The 21,311-nt window shown below is 37.4% G+C and overlaps 1 protein-coding gene across 1 annotated transcript in view; it reads left to right on the top strand.

The window, feature by feature from the left end:
* Positions 1 to 21,311, top strand: part of mv (lysosomal-trafficking regulator mauve) — an 80,474-nt gene that overhangs the window by 24,735 nt on the left and 34,428 nt on the right. Inside the window, exons 4-8 of the mRNA XM_075306162.1 lie at positions 1,570 to 1,774; positions 1,841 to 1,951; positions 2,016 to 5,115; positions 11,885 to 12,883; positions 12,950 to 13,203. Of these exons, the coding sequence (XP_075162277.1) occupies positions 1,570 to 1,774; positions 1,841 to 1,951; positions 2,016 to 5,115; positions 11,885 to 12,883; positions 12,950 to 13,203 (4,669 nt within the window). The remainder of the gene's footprint in view (positions 1 to 1,569; positions 1,775 to 1,840; positions 1,952 to 2,015; positions 5,116 to 11,884; positions 12,884 to 12,949; positions 13,204 to 21,311) is intronic.

The following is a 21,311-nucleotide window of genomic DNA, read 5'->3' as shown; positions in this document are numbered from 1 at the left end:
CTAAATTAAAATAGTAGAAAGCTAGTGCACTGAAAAAATATTGTCGTGAGGCCATAGATTTCATTTCCTTAAAATACGAACGCGAATTTTGGTTATAATAGCATTTGTGAATTTCTTTTATATAAACTCTTTTCCTTGTCCAAAAGACGATAAAGTCGTTTTGTCCTTATAATTAAGTGATTCAACTTAAAAATGGGTATGTTTTCATGAAAGAAGGAAGAATTAATGAAATAGTCTTTAAAAATGAGGAGTTTTTGCATCTTAACCACAAACCAAAATAGCGTTCAAAAATAGAAGATGTTTTTCAACACTTTATTTAAAAACGTATATATACAATAATTTCTACTTGAAGTCGAGTCTGAATTTGGAAATTTAAGTTGGCGTTAGCACGTTTTTAAAGCACTTTGATAGCTCATGAAGAAAAGGAAAATGTTTTTACTGGGAAATGTAAACTATAGGTATTTTCTACAATTTAAATAAAAGTAATGTATTTCGAATTTTTCACAATTTCAAAACCAAACTAAAATTTTATTTAAAAAAATGACAAATCATTTGTTTACCAAATCTAAAGCATGCTTAGATCATTTAATATTTTAAAATAACAAGTAAATAAAATAGAGGTGTTGGGAAGGTAGCTCCCACAAAACGAAGGACTTCCAGTAAAAAATTTGTGATAGTAATCAAAATGTATCAAATACGCAAACAGAGCTAATATGCAATGCAAATGAAAATAATATGCATTGTAAGTTAAATAAAGCCTTTAAGTTTGTTAAATTTCAATCAAAAATGTGACTTTTGATACAAAAAAATTTAGCTTTTTTTCTAGCTATTTTTTAGCATTTTTTAGCTTTTTTTAGCTATTTTTTTGGGCAAATCTAGCGGTTTTTGGTGAAACAATTCTGGCAACGCTGATGCGTCACCTCCAACGCAGCCCAGTTTCCCTCATCAATGTTGGCCCGATCTGTTGATTAAAAGATAGCTTCTTCCTTCTGTTGAATCGGACTACTTTCAGAGTGTGTCCTTCTTGAGGTGGCATGGTGTAGTGCAATGACAACCGATGACCGCAGCGCAATAGTTTGCTCCACAGGAATTTTCTCCATTGGGTTCTGCTAATACCAAACAGGGCCGTATCATCGATTTGATGATGACCAATGACTTCATCTGGAAGTTTCTCTGTTGTGCGAATTTTAATAAATTTATTAATCTTCATCTGCTTGACATCTCTTCCTGACGTATATATAGAACAGTCATCTATATAGATTATCAGATGGACTTCTGGTGGTGGCCCTTGTCACATAAAATACGTGAGATATGAGAATTAAGAATCTATTTATGTTTTTGTGAGTCACGAGAACCCTCGTGAGAGTCAGTGATTAAACATTACTTGTGAGTGAGTGCGGCTATTCACTTCTTGTGTGATTACCAATTCTTACCACATTTATCGTGGATGATTAAAAATTTTTCTTCGTATGCGTGAGTGAGTGACATTTCACGTACATACATATGTATATCTCAACACATTCTCAATTGTTTTATGAATTAAAAATATTTAAATTTATTTTATTACAGTTTTTTTAATCCAATTCCTGAAGAACTTTGCTCATTCCTATTGGAGCAAATCTATGATATCATTAGTAAGTCTGATCTCTATGCACCATCCCTAGTAGATATAACACCTGAGTATGAAGAAATAAAACAGAATCAAAATCAACAAACACCAGAGAAAAATAAGCAAATTTTTCAACTTCTAAAGAAAAATCATAATTTTGCCCAGGTAAAGGTATAAAGATCTATGTGAATTCTTCTTACTAATAAACGCTATACTTTTTTCTACTTCCAGTTAATACTAAATCAGCCTAGCGATTGCAGTAAGATATTAGCATTACGTCAATTTTTAACTCATCAATTGGGTCAACATTTATTGGCATTTTTATTGAGAGTTGATATTAAGGTAAAATATATAAAATCAATTTGTATGTATGATAATTTATCAAAACAAAAAAATTAATTTACAGTTGGTGGCCTCCCAAACCAGCCTATGTAATTTATGTATAAATTTATTTCCCAATTGCCCCTGGGAACAAAAAGGGGTCCATCTCAAAGATGAACAAAACATTTTTGCCTTCATTGGAAATTTACAACTATATCAAAAGTCTCGCATCAAAGGCTTTGCTGAGGAACATGACAGACATTTTCCTAATTATAATTTCGAATACTTTGCACCGACACACGAAGAGATCATATCGAATTTCCCCCAAACTTTCCACGAATTTCAGAGACAAACAAAAACCAGTGATGAAATCGCCTTAATCCTTATACAACTACTAATGAAGTGCATAGAAGGAGAAATGCACTGTTTGCATTCAGATCAATCAGTATTTATGTTGATTCTTAACTTCAGTTTGGATTGTTTAAGAGTTGATAACGCTTCGTTTTCTTCGATCCACAATGCCAGCATTATTAAATACTATCTGCTGAAACTAAACGAACAATGTTTAAATAATTTATTTGCCTTAACCGATCATGCTCTAAACGATGTGCAATTTCAGTGTATATTTGCCAAGCTTATTGCTGCTTTGGAAAGCAACACACAAACGCCAAAACTATTGTACGCCTTGATTTATCTCATCTTTGCCATTCTCCAAAATGTGGTGTGTATCTATTCACAGAAAACGGTGTGGAACACCAAAATAAATCTATACAATTTGAAATTTATCGATGACACTGTTATAGATATTTGCCTCAGCACTTTGGATGATTTGCTGAGATACCATAAACCCGAAGAGGATGATGTTAGAGATTTATTTCACATTATATTTCGTTGCCTTTTAAAAATCATTGAAAATTTGAAGAGATACGATTTGCTTATGACATCATCATCGAGCAATTCATATTCATCTCTTAATCATAACTCTGGCAAATCGATGCCTATTCGTTATCGGAAAGTTAAAACGAAACAGACACATTGTCTATCGTCTTTGCCAAGATTAACGTGCTATTTTCAAAACATTCTCATTACTTTGGTGCCAGCTTTACCCAAGGATCTCCAGGAACACTCCATGCTGTACTTGGCCCGATCGGGCCTTTGTTGCTGTCACTACAAATTGTCCCTGTTCAATACCATATTGAATACGGTTTTCAATTTATCAACCTATTATCAGAAATGTGCTTATAAATTTTTGTACTACAAACTAATATCGACAGTGTTTTTACGGTGCCCTCTAGAAATGGTTAGCAATCCGAAAAAGAGCAGCATAAATAGCTGTTCAAAATGTGATGCTAAACTAAAGTCGCCAGAATTCCATGAAGGTTTATTACAAATCTACAAAACCTATTATGGTAAACTGATTAATTGTGAAGAGGATCTTACGAATTTGTTGTTTTTCCTGAAACATTTGAAACATTTGTTTCATATCCTAACAAATGATATTGCCTCTGGAATACTCGCCGAAATTGTCCTACCCATATTTCGAAACTATAAAATAAAGCTTTTCGCAAAGAAAGACTCAAAATCGAATTCTCCACAGCATACCTTAAAGTTTTGGCAAAGGCCGCCAGTTGCCGCATCATCTGCCGAAACTCTAACTAGTCCACAAAAGAATTCGACCAGAAGTCCTGATTTACATTTAGTCATCGAAAGCCACAGCAAGGAGGAATTCAATAAGATAATTAATGAATGTTTGAATATATTTTCTATGTATCTGAGGGATATTCGTATGATCAAGGCTTTTTATAATGAGGAAAACATAAGACATTTGGAAGAGCTCCTGGGTGAGCCATTTCTTATCAGAGGTGTTTGTGATCTCATTAAAATTGGTATAGATAACATAACTTTTCTGGGTGAAACTAATCAGGAACAGACCATATTAAGTCGTAGACTAATAACATTGCAATTCAATAGTTCCGAGAGGGCCCAAGCTCTTTTCAACAGTCTAATACAGAGAGTCAAACAAATCGGACATGCCAACAGTAAGAATTTCTGGTTGGAATCCTTTAATAGTTTTCCATCTACGCCCAATAGCAATTTGCAATTGAAAACTGTCGATATCTTACATATAGTCGCTTTGCAATGGACTCTGAATTATGAACTATTGAAGACTAGTCAATATTTCTACAATGAATTTGCCAAAATCTATTCTATAATCCACGAAGATGATGAAGAGGAGGAGGATGATGAGGAAAGGGGAGAAAATGATGGTGACAAATCTTCATTAAGCACTGAAATCAATTCGAATATAACACTTAAGCCAGGTGATAAGACCATTTTAGATATTCTACAGCTAAACTACAATGCCTTGAACGCATTTCTAATGCTGACACCCAATAAACGAGCATCCACATCCATGAAGAACCGTAAATCAAATAAAAACAAAGATTTCGATTCATCATGGGAATTGATAGAGAATTTTATAAATGCCATACAAGACACAACCCAAGCGGCTACATCATCACTTTCAATTTCCAGTGTTTCAACGGTCACAATTGAAAGCTCAACATCGATCAGTGGAACAACAGATTTGAATGGCAGTTTTTATTCAGGCGAACTACGAACAACATCACAACTTCTAGCGACAGATGATCATTCGAATAATTGTGACAAACCCTGTTGTCGAAAATCATCTTTCCTTAGGCAATTGCAAGAATCAGAATCCTTGGGAGAAAAATCACTCAGCGAAAGTATTACTCTATTCGATATAAGAAACCAAAAACATATGTTGACAGATTACAACCCTCATCGTCACGACCACATCAATCAAGCACAACAACAAAATTCGCCCTCAACGTCCCTCTATAATCACATTTCACTCAGTGACCCTAACGCATTAGCAACAACCACTGCGGCTGTTGCTGCAAAACTTAACCACGAAGGAACAACACCCAGCGATGGTATTATAAATAAGCTTTTCAACATTTTCGGTTCGATATTCTCTGGCAGCCGTTCAAATTCATTTCTGGACTTGAACGCAACAACAGAGGAGCCATTGAAAGAGATCATCGACATTGATGAAGATTTACTACCGTTGTTTGAAACACACGGCGACTGTAAGAAATTGCTGTTGAAACTCTTCGAAGCAACTATGGCAATATGCATAAAAGGCTATCAGAATGAAGAAGGTAAGAAAATTTTGTTATATTCCCTCGCCTCTGGTAATATGCTAGTGCTTATGATATTTAATATTGAACGGTATGTACTTGGAAAGAAATATGGAAAACAAGTCTACATCTATAGGTACGTTGCACACATAGATACTTGTGCAGTATCATCAAATGAATGAATGCATACCAATTGTGTGCTTAGAACAAGAAGAAGCCATAGAAATAATTACTTTGAAATTGCGAAATATTTTACAGGCGGTAAACGCAGCACTGAGACAGATATTCTAAATCTAACATACTTATTTACACTAAGCAACAATTTTTGTGTGTTTGTTAATAGGGATCGGAATTGTAATGTTATGTTAGGTATGGTAGATACTTGTTTATACAAACCATGGTACAGCGTACAGCGTAGAAAGAAAATATTTAGCATTCCCAGAATTTGATTTAAAATTAAACAAATAAGTAAAGTCTAAAGTCGGGCTGGGCCGACTATATTATGTTATACCCTTCACCACCAAAATTTTTGATATCTTCTCAACTCCTTCAAATTTGTTGGGAGCTATATAAGGGTTTATATTTCATTTCATTTCATTTTATTTAACAATACAGTAAGCCTTCGTGGCCAATAAATCGTATTGTTCTTAAAAAATACATTAATAGTAATTGTAAAGTTATCAATCCTAATCATGAATACTTAAATTACCCTACTATGCCTACCACTCCACCATCCTCACTTTGGCCAAAGTCACATAGAAAACTAATATTAATAAAGGTAAACTAACACCTACCATTGGTAAATAACAGTCAACATTAAATATATTCATTCAAACTAGTCAGTAGCAAGTTCCTAAATTGATTCTCAGGAAGCCCAAAATCCCTTACAGCTACAGGAAGATTGTTCCAAACCCTAGCAGTAGTAACAATAAACCCCCTCTCAAAAAGGGAACAATTTATTCGTGGTATAATTATCTGCGGATTTCTCACCGATCTGGAAAAAACAAATCCCTGAAGTTCATGTAACAACCCATTTCTTTTCATCCTATGGAAAAACATTAATCTCCGCGACAAAACGTAAGGTTCAAATGAAGAACCAAGAAAATCAATTACCTTATCTGTCACGTGTTCAAAAATACGCAACCCAAAAACATAACGCACTACCCTGTTCAGAATCAGAGCAATCTTTGACCTATTATATTGAAACGTACAAGATTATATTTCCATATACAAATATTTAAATCTGAACCGATTTAGAGTTTTTTTTATTTTTTACAAAATTTCTCACAATGTTTAAAAACAAGTATAAACGTCATTAAATTCGACACGACCGAATTTTGAATACCCACAACCATGAATCGAATATAATCACCCTTATTCCTGAAGTCGCCTTTTGTCGCTTTTCGTCTGTCGCCACTAATTGGTATTCCGTTCGTCGATATATTCTGCTATCGGTATTCCTGGTGTCGCTTTTTGTATCCAATATCGTCGCTTTTTGTCTACGTTAAATTTACCAGCGACGAGTTTAGTGATTAATTTTTGAAGAAGTTTTTTAGACTTTATTATTAATCAAACAATTGAAAAGTAAATTTAAAAACTGGAAATTGGTAAGAGGTAAAGTGACTACTTTTCAACAATTACAAAAAAATGGGAAAAAGGAACTACAAATCAGCCATTAGATGAGCTAGACTGGTTTGTAGTTCAATGCCTTTGAACTTTAGAGACAAATTGTAAAAAAATGTTAGAAAAGCTGTAACTATTATTTAAAAAAAATCTATATTGTTCAAGTATTTATTCCAGCTTCACTCTTTGAGGAACTCATGTTCTATATCAAGGAGTCCAGAGCTGACCACGATCACAAATCTATTGACATAAAAATGCGCTATTTATACTAAATATATCTGTATATATAGCAAATTAAAGTAGACGTGTTGATTTTTCCATTTTTTTTTTAATAGAAAACCTTCAAGGCCAATATATTTTATTTAGCACCAAACTTAGATAATGTCAATCATTTCCCGAGTCAAATTTATCATTTATTATTATTAAACGCAAATATTTAAAATTCACTTTTGCTCATCAGCTAATTGTTTTCTTTCACGATGATCCTTGTGCCATTGATCTCAGCGTCGTCGCCATTTTTATAGTTTGGAAGCTTTTACTGTCATTGAATTGATCCTCATTTTTCCCGCGTCAAATTAAATATTTTTTCTTGATTTGCCGACATAGAATTGCGTCAGAAATAAAAATATTTTAAACCGAAAAAATTGAAATTAATTTTTTGCACATCAGCTGATTGTTTTCTAGTGATATCGGCCTTTTATTACCGAGTATTGTAATTGGTACAAAAAGTAATCGTCGTCGTCGCCGTCGCCACTTCACAGGAATACCAAATGAATGACGAGACGACTTAAAAGCGGCAGAGGACAAAAAGCGACGGCGAGAGCGAGGGCGACTTCAGGAATAAGGATGAATAGTTTCCTTTGAATTGAACCTGTATAGAATTTCAGGTGGATTTGATGACAGATATTCTCCCTAGAAAATGGGTTCAAATGGTAATCTTCCCGAAGTTACATTGAAAGTTTCTACATATGGAGGAGACTATCTGGAGAATCTGTTCTGGATTTATAGAAACCAATTTTGTTTGAGTTTCAGAGGAATCTTAAATATCTCGTCAATACTGTGCACGCAAATCCGATAAAGTAACGCCCTTCATATGATTTGAAATCAAAATTCTATAGATTTTTATCCCCATTACTTGAATGAGTAGGAGGAGTAAACTCGGGAAATTTTAATTCTCAACACAAAAAAAAATTCTGATTCAATCACGAAATTAGTTGATCCAATTAATTTTTAATTGAAATGTCTTCGATCACAGAAATGATAGTATCAATTAAAAAATTAATTGAAGGTCAATTAAAAAGTTAATTGATCCTATTAAAAATTAATTGATACTATTATTTTTGTGATTGATTTTTGTTTCAATTAAAAAATTAATTGAATCAATTAAATTTTTAATTGAATATTTTTTAAAACTCAATTAAAATTTTAATTGGAAAAATTTTCGTGAAATTTTTTTGTGTGTAGCTTCGTGCTCTTTAGATGACCAGTGCGCCTTCTATCCCCTCAAGAAGTTAAATGGGAATAGCGGAATAGATTTACAAATTCAGGACGATCGTATAAAAATTGTCTTGTCTAGATGCCCAAGAATTCAAAACGGGAGAGCGGGTATATTGGTGCCTCAGCAAGATATAGACCGCTGTAAATCAAATCCGGTCCATATGTTATTGTGGACCTAAAATACCACTAGATTTCGAATTTCAGGCGAGTTGGAGAAAAATTGCTGTGTCAAATAGGGAGATTAGTCTATATAAGGGCTTTCAAAAATTCATCTTCCAGATTTCAAGCAAATCGGATAAAAATTGCGGTGTCTAGAAGGCCAAGAAGTCAAATCTGGTTATCACCCTATATGGGCTCTATATAAAAACATGGACCCATACACACCATATTCAGCACATCTCTTTAACCTAAGCTAACTTAACCATATCTAGATTTTCAATTTCAAGTAAATCCCATGAAAATTGCGGTGTATAGGTCCTCGAGATAGATTTATATGGGAGCTATATCAAAACCTGGTCCGGTATACATCATATTCGGCACATCTCTTTGTGGACCTAAAATATGTCTACATTTTGAATCGGATGAAAATTGGAGTGTCTAGACGCTCAAATCGGGAGATCGGTATATGGGGGCTAAACCAAAACGTGTTCCAATACACATCGTATTCGCCAAAACTAAAATATGCATAGATTTTTAATTTAAGGCAAATCGCTAAAAAAGTCAAATTGGGAGATCGGTCTATATGGGGGCTATACCAAACAGGGGACATCTTATTCGCCACAACTCTTTGTGGACCTAAAATACCTTTACATTTTGAATTTCAGCCCACTCGGATAAAAATTGTGGCATCTAGACGCTCAAAATGTCAAATTGGGAGATCGGTCTATATGAGGACTATACCGAAACATGGACCGATACACACCATATTCGGCACAACTCTTTGTGGACCTAAAATATGTCTAGGTTTTTGAATATAAGGCAAATCTGATGAAAATTCGTGTGTCTAGACGCTCAAGAAGTCTAATAGGTAGATCTGTGTATATGGGGGCTAAACCAAAACGTGGACCAATACACATCATATTTATTCGCCAAAATTGAATTTTAGGCAAATCGGATAAAATCTGTGGTCTCTAGACGCTAAAGAAGTCAAATCGGCATAGCGGTCTATATGGGGGCTATACCAAAAAGAGGAAATCATATTCGCCACAACTCTTTGAGGATTTAAAATACCTTTACATTTTGAATTTCAGCCAAATCGGATAAAAATTGTATCTAGAAATTGGGGTGTATAGTGCTCAAGACACCAAATATGGTGATCGGTTTATATGTGAGTTATATCATAATATGGACCGATGTAGCCCATCTTTTAACTTAGCCTGTGTGCAGACAAAAGTCGAATCTGTACCAAATTTCAAGACTATAGCGCTATTATTGCATGCTGTAGCGTGATTACAACAGACAGACGGTCAGAACAGAACAGACGGATATGCTTATATCGTCTTACAATTTCTCCCTGATCAAGAATAACAGGTTGGCTGATAAGTCCCCGGTCTGACACATAGATAGCGTCGCTAGTATTAAGTCAATTAGTTTGTGAGATAGAGCGTCTTTTGTGAAGCAACTTTTATTATTTTGAAAAAAAAAAATGGACAAAAAGGAATTTCGTGTTTTGATAAAATACTGTTTTCTGAAGGGAAAAATACGGTGGAAGCAAAAACTTGGCTTGATAATGAGTCTCCGGACTCTGCCCCAGGGAAATCAACAATAATTGATTGGTATGCAAAATTCAAGCGTGGTGAAATGAGCACGGAGGACGGTGAACGCAGTGGACCCCCGAAAGAGGTGGTTACCGACGAAAACATCAAAAAATCCACAAAATGATTTTGAATGACTGTAAAATGAAGTTGATCGAGATAGCAGAGGCCTTAAAGATATCAAAGGAACATATTGGTCATATCATTCATCAATATTTGGATATGCGGAAGCTCTGTGCAAAATGGGTGCCGCGCGAGCTCACATTTGACCAAAAACAACAACGTGTTGATGATTCTGAGCGGTGTTTGCAGCTGTTAACTCGTAATACATCCGAGTTTTTCCGTCGATATGTGACAATGGATGAAACATGGCTCCATCATTACACTCCTGAGTCCAATCGACAATCGGCTGAGTGGACAGCGACCGGTGAACCGTCTCCGAAGCGTGGAAAGACTCAAAAGTCCGCTGGCAAAGTAATGGCCTCTGTTTTTTTGGAATGCGCATGGAATAATTTTTATCGATTATCTTGAGAAGGGAAAAACCATCAACAGTGACTATTATATGGCGTTATTGGAGCGTTTGAAGGTCGAAATCGCGGCAAAACGGCCCCATATGAAGAAGAAAAAAGTGTTGTTCCACCAAGACCGCACCGTGCCACAAGTCATTGAGAACGATAGCAAAAATTCATGAATTGGGCTTCGAATTGCTTCCCCACCCACCTTATTCTACAGATCTGGCCCCCAGCGACTTTTTCTTGTTCTCAGACCTCAAAAGGATGCTCGCAGGGAAAAAATTTGGCTGCAATGAGAGGTGATCGCTGAAACTGAGGCCTATTTTGAGGCAAAACCGAAGGAGTACTACCAAAATGGTATCAAAAAATTGGAAGGTCGTTATAATCGTTGTATCGCTCTTGAAGGGAACTATGTTGAATAATAAAAACGAATTTTGACAAAAAAAAATGTGTTTTTCTTTGTTAGACCGGGGACCAACCTGTTAATATATATACTTCATATAATCGGAAACCGATATTTCGATATTGCATTTTCATGCAATTGACCAAAGTGCATTTATGATTTATCGGGCGATACATATGTATTAGAGGTATAGGACAATTTAAGGCATTTTTATAATTTTTCCTACTTAGCAGTGGCGTTTTTACAAGGATATTGGCTAGATCTCGCCATAGTAGGTGGTCAATTTTAGGTTGTGACTTTTGAATTAACAAGAAGTCAAACAGTTCAATTTCCCCCTGGTATAATAATGAAGTACGCTTGCTTTAGATTATCGTAAATCTGAAATCTAAACCGGTAGTTGAGTGTAGAACAACTAACCATACTGCATGCATACACTTATGTTCATGTCAAACAGCCAAAGCCAACAGAATTTTTTCTAGTTCCATTTATTGGCCATTTTACTATTAGAGTGTATGGGCTATAACTAAGCATAAACTTCAGTTAATTATTACTAAATCAACTTAAGAAAGACGTGTTGGCATACTCTGTGTCCATGGTGTTGGGGATTATATTACCTCCATTTAACTGTGTATTTCACACATTACAGCCTAGTTCCAGTTTGCTCATCTTACGCTAACGTGGCTGCAATTCCAATGCAAGGGATAGATGTTAACGCCTGACATTGTAAAATCAACCATCTTTCCGCTAACATCTAAAACTAGGAAATATTTTTAAACAAATATTTTGTGTCATTCTAAGATTACGAGATGCTTTGTTTTTGTAGTTTAAGTTGGCTTAATGTACTTGAGTGGTGAAATGAGAAAGTTGATAGTATCGCATGTGATAAGATCTTATCTTCTTGATTTTATATTCTTTATCTTTTTTACTGTGGATGTTCTTATTCCTGATCCGAAATAGCCCATTTAATTTAGTGTTGTTATTTATTTTTTTCAAAATGCCAGTGGAAAAGATGCAGAAGCACCTACGCAAATTGAAAATGGTGATTTTAGCAAATGCCACAAAAAATTGGGAACAACATGCTGAGGAACATAATCGTGAAAATACTGTGCTACAAACGTTACAATGTCTATTGAAAATAGCAGAACTATCGAATATGAGTAATGAACCGGCCGCGATTGTTGTTAGCAGCAGTATCTTAACATCGGTAACGGATGAGCAACATACTGGCCATTTCGATTCAACAGCAAGAAGGAAATCTTGCAATAGTTCTCGCATGTGTGGTCATGGTATGTCGTACAATTATCCTCTATTAACCACAGGACTCCCAAGTAAAAATGCTCTCATCACACCCATAACACCATCGCTCACAAGACCTCTTTCGGGCGATAGTTATGAAGCAGATTATTTTTCAACTAGGCCATCTGTGGCATGCTGCCCAGACAGTGAATTGGAATTGAGTGAAAATGATCAGGATGATTTCTATATGACAGCCGATGAAGGATATGAAGCAGATGGTGAAATACAGGACTTATCGGAAACGGAGGCCCTCTCCGAAGTAGGAGAATTGTGGCATTCCTTTCAACCATCTTCCCGCTATCGCACACATATTTTGCATGAAGGTATTTGCCGGCTTGTTGTGGATGTTCTTATTGAGTTGAGTCAGAAGTGTTGTGAAAGTCCTAGTGGTTGGTGCGACAATTTAGCTCAATTAGTCAACCGCTTATTTGTTATACGTGAATATTTGGGTGGACCTCTATTTTTACTAAAGGGCTTTGCTCCAATTTTAAAGTGCAACGATGCCCGCCTACGCGAATTGCAGCAATGTATTTTAGAGCTTATAGTTGATCTTAACTCACCCGAAGTATTGTCGGTATTTTTCTCTATCCTTTCATCGAAGAATCCACCTGTCGATATACTTCTGAAATATATGCATTACATATGCTCCAATACTTTGAAGAAATGTCAAGCCAGTGTGGAATTAGAGTTTCCCATAAATAATGGTGAGTCTTGATTTGTAAATTCCAAAATGGGTCATTCTTTACAAAAACGTTTTAATTTCTTGGTAGATGATGCTTGTATATCCACAGCAGAAAAGGAACCCACGGATGCCATCGAACGCAAACGTTGTTTTCAACTATCACGCAAAGCCTGTACACCAATTACCCGTTCGCCTTGTATATTACCGGTGACACATGCACGTTTGTGGTCTTCCGAAGGATTTACTGTATCCTTGTGGCTACATGCAAAAGGATCACAGAATCATAAAAGTACTAGCCAGATAATTGACGATGATACACGGTCATCGAATGACATATATATGGTAAGTAAATTTCGGTCACTAAGAAATATATAAAGGGCGCAAGTAATTAATCTATCTTGAAACAAAAAATGTTTCTCCTTTTGAATTTTTGAAATAATATCAATAACCACAAACAGTTGTACGGAAGTGCTGTGTGTTTTCTCATTGTCAACAGTCTATGCAACAATGGTTGCCTTTCGGGTAAAAAATATTCTACCTGTAGTAGAATCGCATTCGCGGCGTTTGAGGACACAAATGTGCTTTATTGGCGCAAACCCCTGATCGATTGTATTGCATCTCTGGTTTAATATTGTAAAAGGTAAAAGAATTATAACTACTTGTTTATACGACTATGTGACGCCTGAAAAGATGATGAAATAAAAGAGCATTCGTTGTTGAGATACAAGAAGATAACATACCAAAATTTTAAGAAAATTCTCCTAAAATCTACAAGATATAAAAATCTCATTTTTCTAAAATTCGTCAAAAATAAATGTAATAGGAGTGTAATTAAAGTATCTCTTAGTCGAAGGAAACAGTAGCGAATATCGCAGTGTTGCCGCACCCAGAGCATTTTTTGGTTCTGGTGTGACATAAAGTTGCAAACCGCAGCCCAGTATTTTGTACTAGAGGTCTGCACTACTCCATTTGTATATGCAGAGTACACGTGTACTTGCTATATGAGTACACTTATTCGAAGTTTCGCAAAATAATTTTATGAACAACAAAATCTACGAATAATTTCTTGTTACTCTCTTATCTTTACTACCAACCATATTTTCAAGATATCTGGTATTTAGAGAGTGTTCAGGCAAGCATTGAAGTTATGGGCCAGGAACCTAGCGCCATTCCCTCCTATGTGTTTCAACGTCCTCGTAGCTAAACCATCTACGCTGTGTGTTGCTTTGGAGCTCTTGGCGGCCCTTATCGCTTGGAGTTCCCAAACCTGACTGATGAACATAGGGGGACTGTCCTGGAGCAGGCATTCGCGGCAACGTTCGGAGTTTGCCCCCAAACGAAATGGAGATGTTGTCTTTTCGTTTGGGGCTCGAGAGATTCCGAATCGTATACAACAACCGTTTGGATCCAAGATCGGAATCCTCAAAATGCTTGCGCCACTTTTCTCGCTTATGGGTGGGCTGGTCGGTCTCCTTAGGGAGACCTGTAATCGGCTGGATTTCCTTTCCGGATCTCCTCCCTCTAATCTGCCAACCTTGATGTTTCCATGGGGTAATACGGATGGACGTCGGTAATCCGCTCTGCTAGAGTATTGCACGCCCTCTTCAAAACATACCTGAAGAACATCTCTCCAGCCGGCGCTGACGTTGGCAGCGGAAAACTCGTACTCTGTTAGCGAGGTAAATAGCTCCCAGTTAGGTTAGGTTATAGAGGGGACACCAAATCCGTAGAAAGGAAAAATGGTGTCCACTTAGACCATGTTGGTCCAATGTGATTCCTCATAGTTGTTTCTTTCTTCTTCGTCATTTATTTCGTCTGCGATTTTGGAAAATAAAACGGTTTTCTGGGTCTCTCATCCAGAAGCCTTGATAAAGGCGAGTATATCCTTCAGATTACAGTCCCGTACCTCAGTAATATACTGAAAGGAAAAGGAACCCAGCATCTTGTTTCTTCTAAAATATAATGCCGGCACTGGCACAGAAAGTGGTAAGAGTCTTCTGTAGCCTCTGGGTCAATGCAACATCTACAAACATCACCGGTCATTAAACTAATCCCTACCATGTGCTTCCCAAGTCTGTTGTGTCCTGTAATGATGCCTATTAACGGTCTCAAATCCTCTCTATGCGTCGGCATTAGAAATCCTGTGTTTCTACTACTCCTGTCGTTCCACCACTACCTTCGACGTTATGTTCTTATTATCCAAGGACTTCGTTGCTGCCTGACTGTCGATGAAGAAGCAGATATCGCTTCTAAGTGTCTGCCTCATCAACAGGAGCTCCGCAGCTTTGGCAATAGCAAATACCTTCGCCTACTGCATGCGCTCTCCACTCCATATGACTCCCTGATTCCTAACTCCTCGCAGCAGATACCACTACTCGTACCTTCACCCATTTTCGATCCGTCCGTGTAAATGTTCAGATCTTCAAAAAGTATACGCTTTTCTTTCCAGTCGTCTATACTTGGCCGAGTCGCCATATAGTCCATCCTTAAGCGTTGCCCAACTTAAGCAACAAGCTCTGTATGCATGCAGACCGCGTTTCCAAGTGAGTCCAAGCTTTTCAGTCTCATGAGTATCACCTCGGCTGCCTTCCTGATATGCAGATCAAGCTGACAAATTCCCATTAAAACCTCCAGAGCTGCAGTGCCCGTTGTCCCCATCGCACCAGTCATTTAAAGGAGAGTCGCTCTGTTTATCCTGCTGAATTTCGGTATATAATTCCGATGGTTCGTTATGGTCCACCAGATGTGGCAACCATAGGTAAAAAACCAGTGTAATAGGGATGGCTTCATCTCCCAGCATTCCCCGACCAGTTTTTGGCACGCGTACAGTGCAGCATAGGCCTTCTTTTGACGGACTGCATTTTCCAGCCAGTTTAGTCTCAGTCTCAAGTCCAAGATAACTCGCAAATACTCGGCCGATATGGAGAGACTCAATCTCGTCCCTTGAAATTGTCGGCCCTTATACCCAGTGGTTTTTCTTGCTCTAGTGAAGAGCACTAGCTCCGTCTTAGGTTAACGCCCAAACAACAGTTCCTTGCCTAGTCCGATAGTACTTGCAAAGCCTCACTCATTATATCTGAGATTGTGTCCAGATATTTCACTATATTTCCATTAGAACAATATCGTCCGCATACGCCAGCGTGAAGAAAAGTAAGAATCTCATCTACTATGAGTAACCACAGTAAAGTTGATACCACACCCCCTTGGGGTAGTCCTCTTATTGTAGTCGCATTTCTTGTAGAGTTTACCAGTACCGAAGTAGCATCCCCTCAATCCAGTCAATTATAAAATCACTCACACTATTCCTCTCCAGTGCAAGTAGGCGCCTAGAATATCAAGAAAATTCCAAAATTCTCTCTAGCGTCTTTAGTAAGAAGGACGTCAAGCTAATAGGTCTGAAGTCCTTAGTCAGACCATTCGCTATTCTGCCTGCTTTTGGAATGAATATCACCTTAACTCTTTGCCAAGTCATGGGAATATACACATACCTCAAAGAAGCCAAGAATAATTTAATATGAGAGTTACATAAGAGGTCGAAGGAGTGCAGCAACATACAGGGATAGATTCGTCCATCCCTGGAGATTTGTAGGGATCAAACCTATTCAGCGCCCATCTGATGCTATCCCTGGTGACAATTTTGGAGATTTCTCCTTTTGCCCCTACGTGGTCTTTGAAACCACATAGGGCCGGAGTCTTGTTAAACTCACATTCGGGAAAGTGTGTTCCTAATAGCAGGTCTATCCTTTGCTCCGGGGATTCGGTCCAGCTACCATCTGCAAATTACCAGTAAACTTTGGCTGTTTGGACAGAAGATTTCGTAATCTAGTCGTAATAATAGTGGTGTCTGTCCCTAGATTAATTTTCACCATGATTGAGAGGTGTTCAGAGTTCATGGCTATTTCCACATGCTATGTTGTCTGTACCACCAGGTCAGAGTTAAACATGGTGACGTCCGGGTAGCTTCTGCATGATTTCATCTTCAATTAATACAATTCTCCTCACATCCAAGCTCTGAGTACCAACTGTCATGATGAACAATAAATAGCATGGGTCAGTATCTCATAGAATCATAGACAACGAAGGCTATTCCCACACCGGCATTCCTTTCTCCGTCTTGTCTTAAAAGAGAGTAGCAGTATGATGTAGAGAGATCATTGCTACTGGAGAGTTTTGTATCCTGGATCACGGAAAAGAGACAAGGAAGAGTCAACTATTGTCGTCGTGTGATGGCTATTGTTGAGATTGCTGGGTATTCTTCTACTATTTTGAGTACCAAGTAACGGACGTGTACCCAGTTGCGACATTTTCTGTACATCACAGAGTAATTTCCGAATGTGACTGGTCGCGAACAGACTGAAGACATGTACTTCACTGGTCCTGGATTGTTTTCAAAGTCGCCGGTACGAAGGAGGAGGATTCTGAGTAGACTGGTCTGTAGACACTGCCCAAAAAGTAAAAAAAGGGGTGGATAAAGGATAGAGTTGCGATTTTTGATAGGGGATGGTGGGGTTCCTTGTTTCGGCCCCTCGTGTGTAGGACCGTCTGCAGTGAGCGTTTTGTCTATTTTTGCTTCACTATTTATATTTTCTGAATTTAGATTAAAAGCAGTTTTTATTAATGGATGATACGAAATGAGTTTGGCACTATTCTCCGCTAGAGGCGCTGTTGGTTGTTTGAACAATTTTTAATGTAGTTTTATCCATTTTGTTCTGTGCTTTGGTAGTTCAATTAGTAGCCAGATCAAGGAACTGCGACAAGGATGGGGTGTGTCCAAAGTGATCTGGTGGTTAGACGCGCTCAGCTGGGCAAGCGAAAAGGTGACGAGTGTCATGTGGCCCTTGATTACAATTGGGACACATGTCAGCTACGCTGCTATCAATCACTGATAAATAGGAATTGAGCGGCTGCACTTCTGGTCTTCTTGGGAGGTCTCTCTCCTCCGGTGCTACGGGCGGTGGTCGAGTTCCCATAACAGGATTAACCTTGTAGCTTCTCACCGCTTCAGCTACAGTATCCTCATGAATCCTGTTCAGATCTGTCTGGAATGCTGCCTGATCTAGAGGTTCTATTTTATAACGCTGGATCTCGTGCTCTAGAAAGTGAAAATCAACCTTCACATTCAAGGGTGGAGATTGCCTATCCATAAGATGTTGATTTGGATGACAACTTCGATAACAACCCAAGAGATACGACTTTGACCATATGTAATTTTTTTCCTTCTTATCCTAGTTTCTATTTGGATTTAATTCTTCCTCTCTTTTTCTCAGTGGAATTAATGATAATGTAAATAATATAACCAAATATATAATTGGTTTTCTTGTGGCTAACGGTTGGTTAGCTCAATGAATGCCAAAGGATATATTTGCTTATTGATCTCAATGGAATGTGTTTATTGGTGATTAGATAACATTCAATTGTTGTAGGCTTGAATATTAATATTAATATTAATATTAATATATCCATTGTTTATAAACTTATTCTAAGAAATTTAGTAATCCATATGCTCAATTTGATACTTGTACATTGAATATGTTTCTTTTATAAATTATTTAGAATTTTTTCGCCTAGCTCTTCATTATCTTTAAATTGGCCAAAATGTTTTATAGGATACTATTCTTATGATGTCCCGTAGGATCAACATGGGCCCTACCATTGGAGATGATATTAGTGTGAGAGACATTTTTACAGGTAATAGTTCGACATTGAATATAGCACATGCAAATTGTCAAAGTATTTGTCCCTCGGTTGGGACGTACAAGATAGATGAATTAAGGGATATGCTATTGGATTCGAATGTGCACGTAATGGGACTTTCGGAAACATGGCTCAAGCCATACATTTTAAATAATAGTGTTTCTGTACCGAATTACACCTTTTGTAGGAATGACAGGCCATCCATGCGAGGAGGTAGTGTTGGCCTTTTGATTTCACGTGGTATTAAGTTTAGGAAAGTTTTTCAGACGACTGCATATGGTACATGCGAGTCATTGTTTGTGGAGATATTTTGTGGGCGAATTTCAGTACTAGTTGGAGTGGTATATCTTCCACATGGAGATTGGGAGATGGTACACCAGCAACTAGGCGATGTTATTGTGAGATATAGGCATGTGGTATTGTTAGGTGATTTTAATGTGAATCTCTTCAATTGTCGTAATTCGGCCTTGGTAAGGGATACATGCCACAGTTTGGGACTTTCTCGGTTGCACAATTCGCTTCCCACGCATTGGGATAGTTTTCATAATTCCACTTCACTGATTGACTTTTTTCTGGTTAGTGACATTAATCAAGTGAAATGTTCAGGCCAATTGTCGGCACCTTCTTTATCGCATCATGCGTTAATCTATGCATCTTTCTCATTTATCGTTCATAGACAGGATATGTATATTGAATACAGGAATTATGACAGAATTGATATGGATGGAATTGTTTCTTATATTGGAAATTTTGACTTTTCCTATTTTTATTTTACGGACGATGTGAATGGGAAGGTTGAGGTTTTGAATTTTAGTATCCACGTTGTTTGAATATGTCCCGATAGTAAGGTTCAGAACGGGTCGGAAGAAGGATCCTTGGATGAATAGGACTGAGGTGGTTGAAGTTAGGCGGCTTAGAAACCTGTCGTATAGAGAGTTTCGAATTGATCCATTGAATAGGAGTAATTATTGCAGACATAGGAACAAACTGAAATCACTCATAAGGAGATATCGTAGACTTCACTATAATAGGTTGTTTGCTGGAGCAGATCAGGGAAAGATATGGAATATATTGAATAGGGACTGTTGATGGGAACCCTGCGAGCCTAGAGGATATATATGTGGATGCTGTGAATAATTTTTTTGTTTTGAATAGTACTTCCAATGTTGATACCATTGAGGAACTTGATGGGGCTGGATTTCCCTTCGGGAATATTGACATGGTTGACTTATGTCAAGCTTTAGATAGGGTTAAGTCGAATGCTATTGGCACTGACGGCATTCCTATTAGATTTTTGAAAATATTTCCATATATTTTTGTATACATTCTTAATCTTTTCAATATGATCATAACCACGTTTATTTACCCGGTGGGTTGGAATTTTGCTCGTGTTGTGCCGGTTCCGAAAAAGGGTAACTCTTATGAATGTGACAACCTTCGTCCTATAAGTATACTTCCTGCTCTTTCTAAAGTTATGGAGCATATTCTTAAGTGTCAGATAGTGGGGTATATCACATCTATGAATTTATTGAATAGTAATCAGTATGCATATAGGAGGGGTTATAGTACGACGGCTTTGCTTTTGTGATTGACTGAACATGTGAGATGTAGTCTTAATCGAGGGGAGAACTGTGCTATGGTGTCGCTTGACCTGTCTAAGGCTTTTGATCGTCTAAATCATACATTATTAATTAACAAGCTTAGGGCGAACTATGGATTTTCAGGAGTTGCGTGTAGACTGATTCTGTCATACTTGCATGGAAGATCGAAGTTCGTGGAGTTGAATGGGCGGAGTTCGGGTACTGCATTCTTGAGTTGTGGAGTACCCCAAGGTTCTGTACTTGGACCGCTCCTGTTTATCATGTTCCTGAATGATTTTGTTGGATGCTTGGAACCTAATTTTGTTAGAGTATATATGTATGCGGATGACATTCAAATTGTATTTACAGGTGGGATGGAAGGTCTGGATAGTTTGGAGAGACGCATGAATTCTGCTCTTGATATTGTTTATTCCTGGATGGTTGACAATAGGTTGGTTATTAATGCAGGTAAGACGACGGCGATTATGTTTCAGGCGGGGTATCGCAATGTGACCTATCCGCAGATCAGAATGTGTGGTGAGGTTATTCAGTTTGTTCAGACGGTCAAATGCTTGGGTATTACAATTGATGCGAATTTGGATTTTGGACAACATATATCTTCCCTCTCAGCGAGAGTGACTTTGGGACTAAGGAAATTATACAATTGTGGTATATACTTGACTGAGCGTGTCAAGCGTATAGTGGCCCATGCTTTGCTGATGTCTCAGATTAACTATTGTATCGAGGTGGTATCTTGTACGTTTCAATATAATAGGTCAAAGATTGCTCTGATTCTGAACAGGGTAGTGCGTTATGTTTTTGGGTTGCGTATTTTTGAACACGTGACAGATAAGGTAATTGAGTTTCTTGGTTCTTCATTTGAACCTTACGTTTTGTCGCGGAGATTAATGTTTTTCCATAGGATGAAAAGAAATGGGTTGTTACATGAACTTCTTCAGGTATTTGTTTTTTCCAGATCGGTGAGAAATCCGCAGATAATTATACCACGAATAAATTGTTCCCTTTTTGAGAGGGGGTTTATTGTTACTACTGCTATGGTTTGGAACAATCTTCCTGTAGCAGTAAGGAATTTTGGGCTTCCTGAGTATCAATTTAGGAACTTGCTACTGACTAGTTTGAATGAATATATTTAATGTTGACTGTTATTTACCAATG

Source organism: Haematobia irritans, chromosome 4, assembly GCF_050003625.1.
Source record: "Haematobia irritans isolate KBUSLIRL chromosome 4, ASM5000362v1, whole genome shotgun sequence".
NCBI lineage: Eukaryota > Metazoa > Arthropoda > Insecta > Diptera > Muscidae > Haematobia > Haematobia irritans.
The sequence above is the reverse complement of the archived record's forward strand: the minus strand, read 5'-3'. Positions and strand labels throughout refer to the sequence as shown.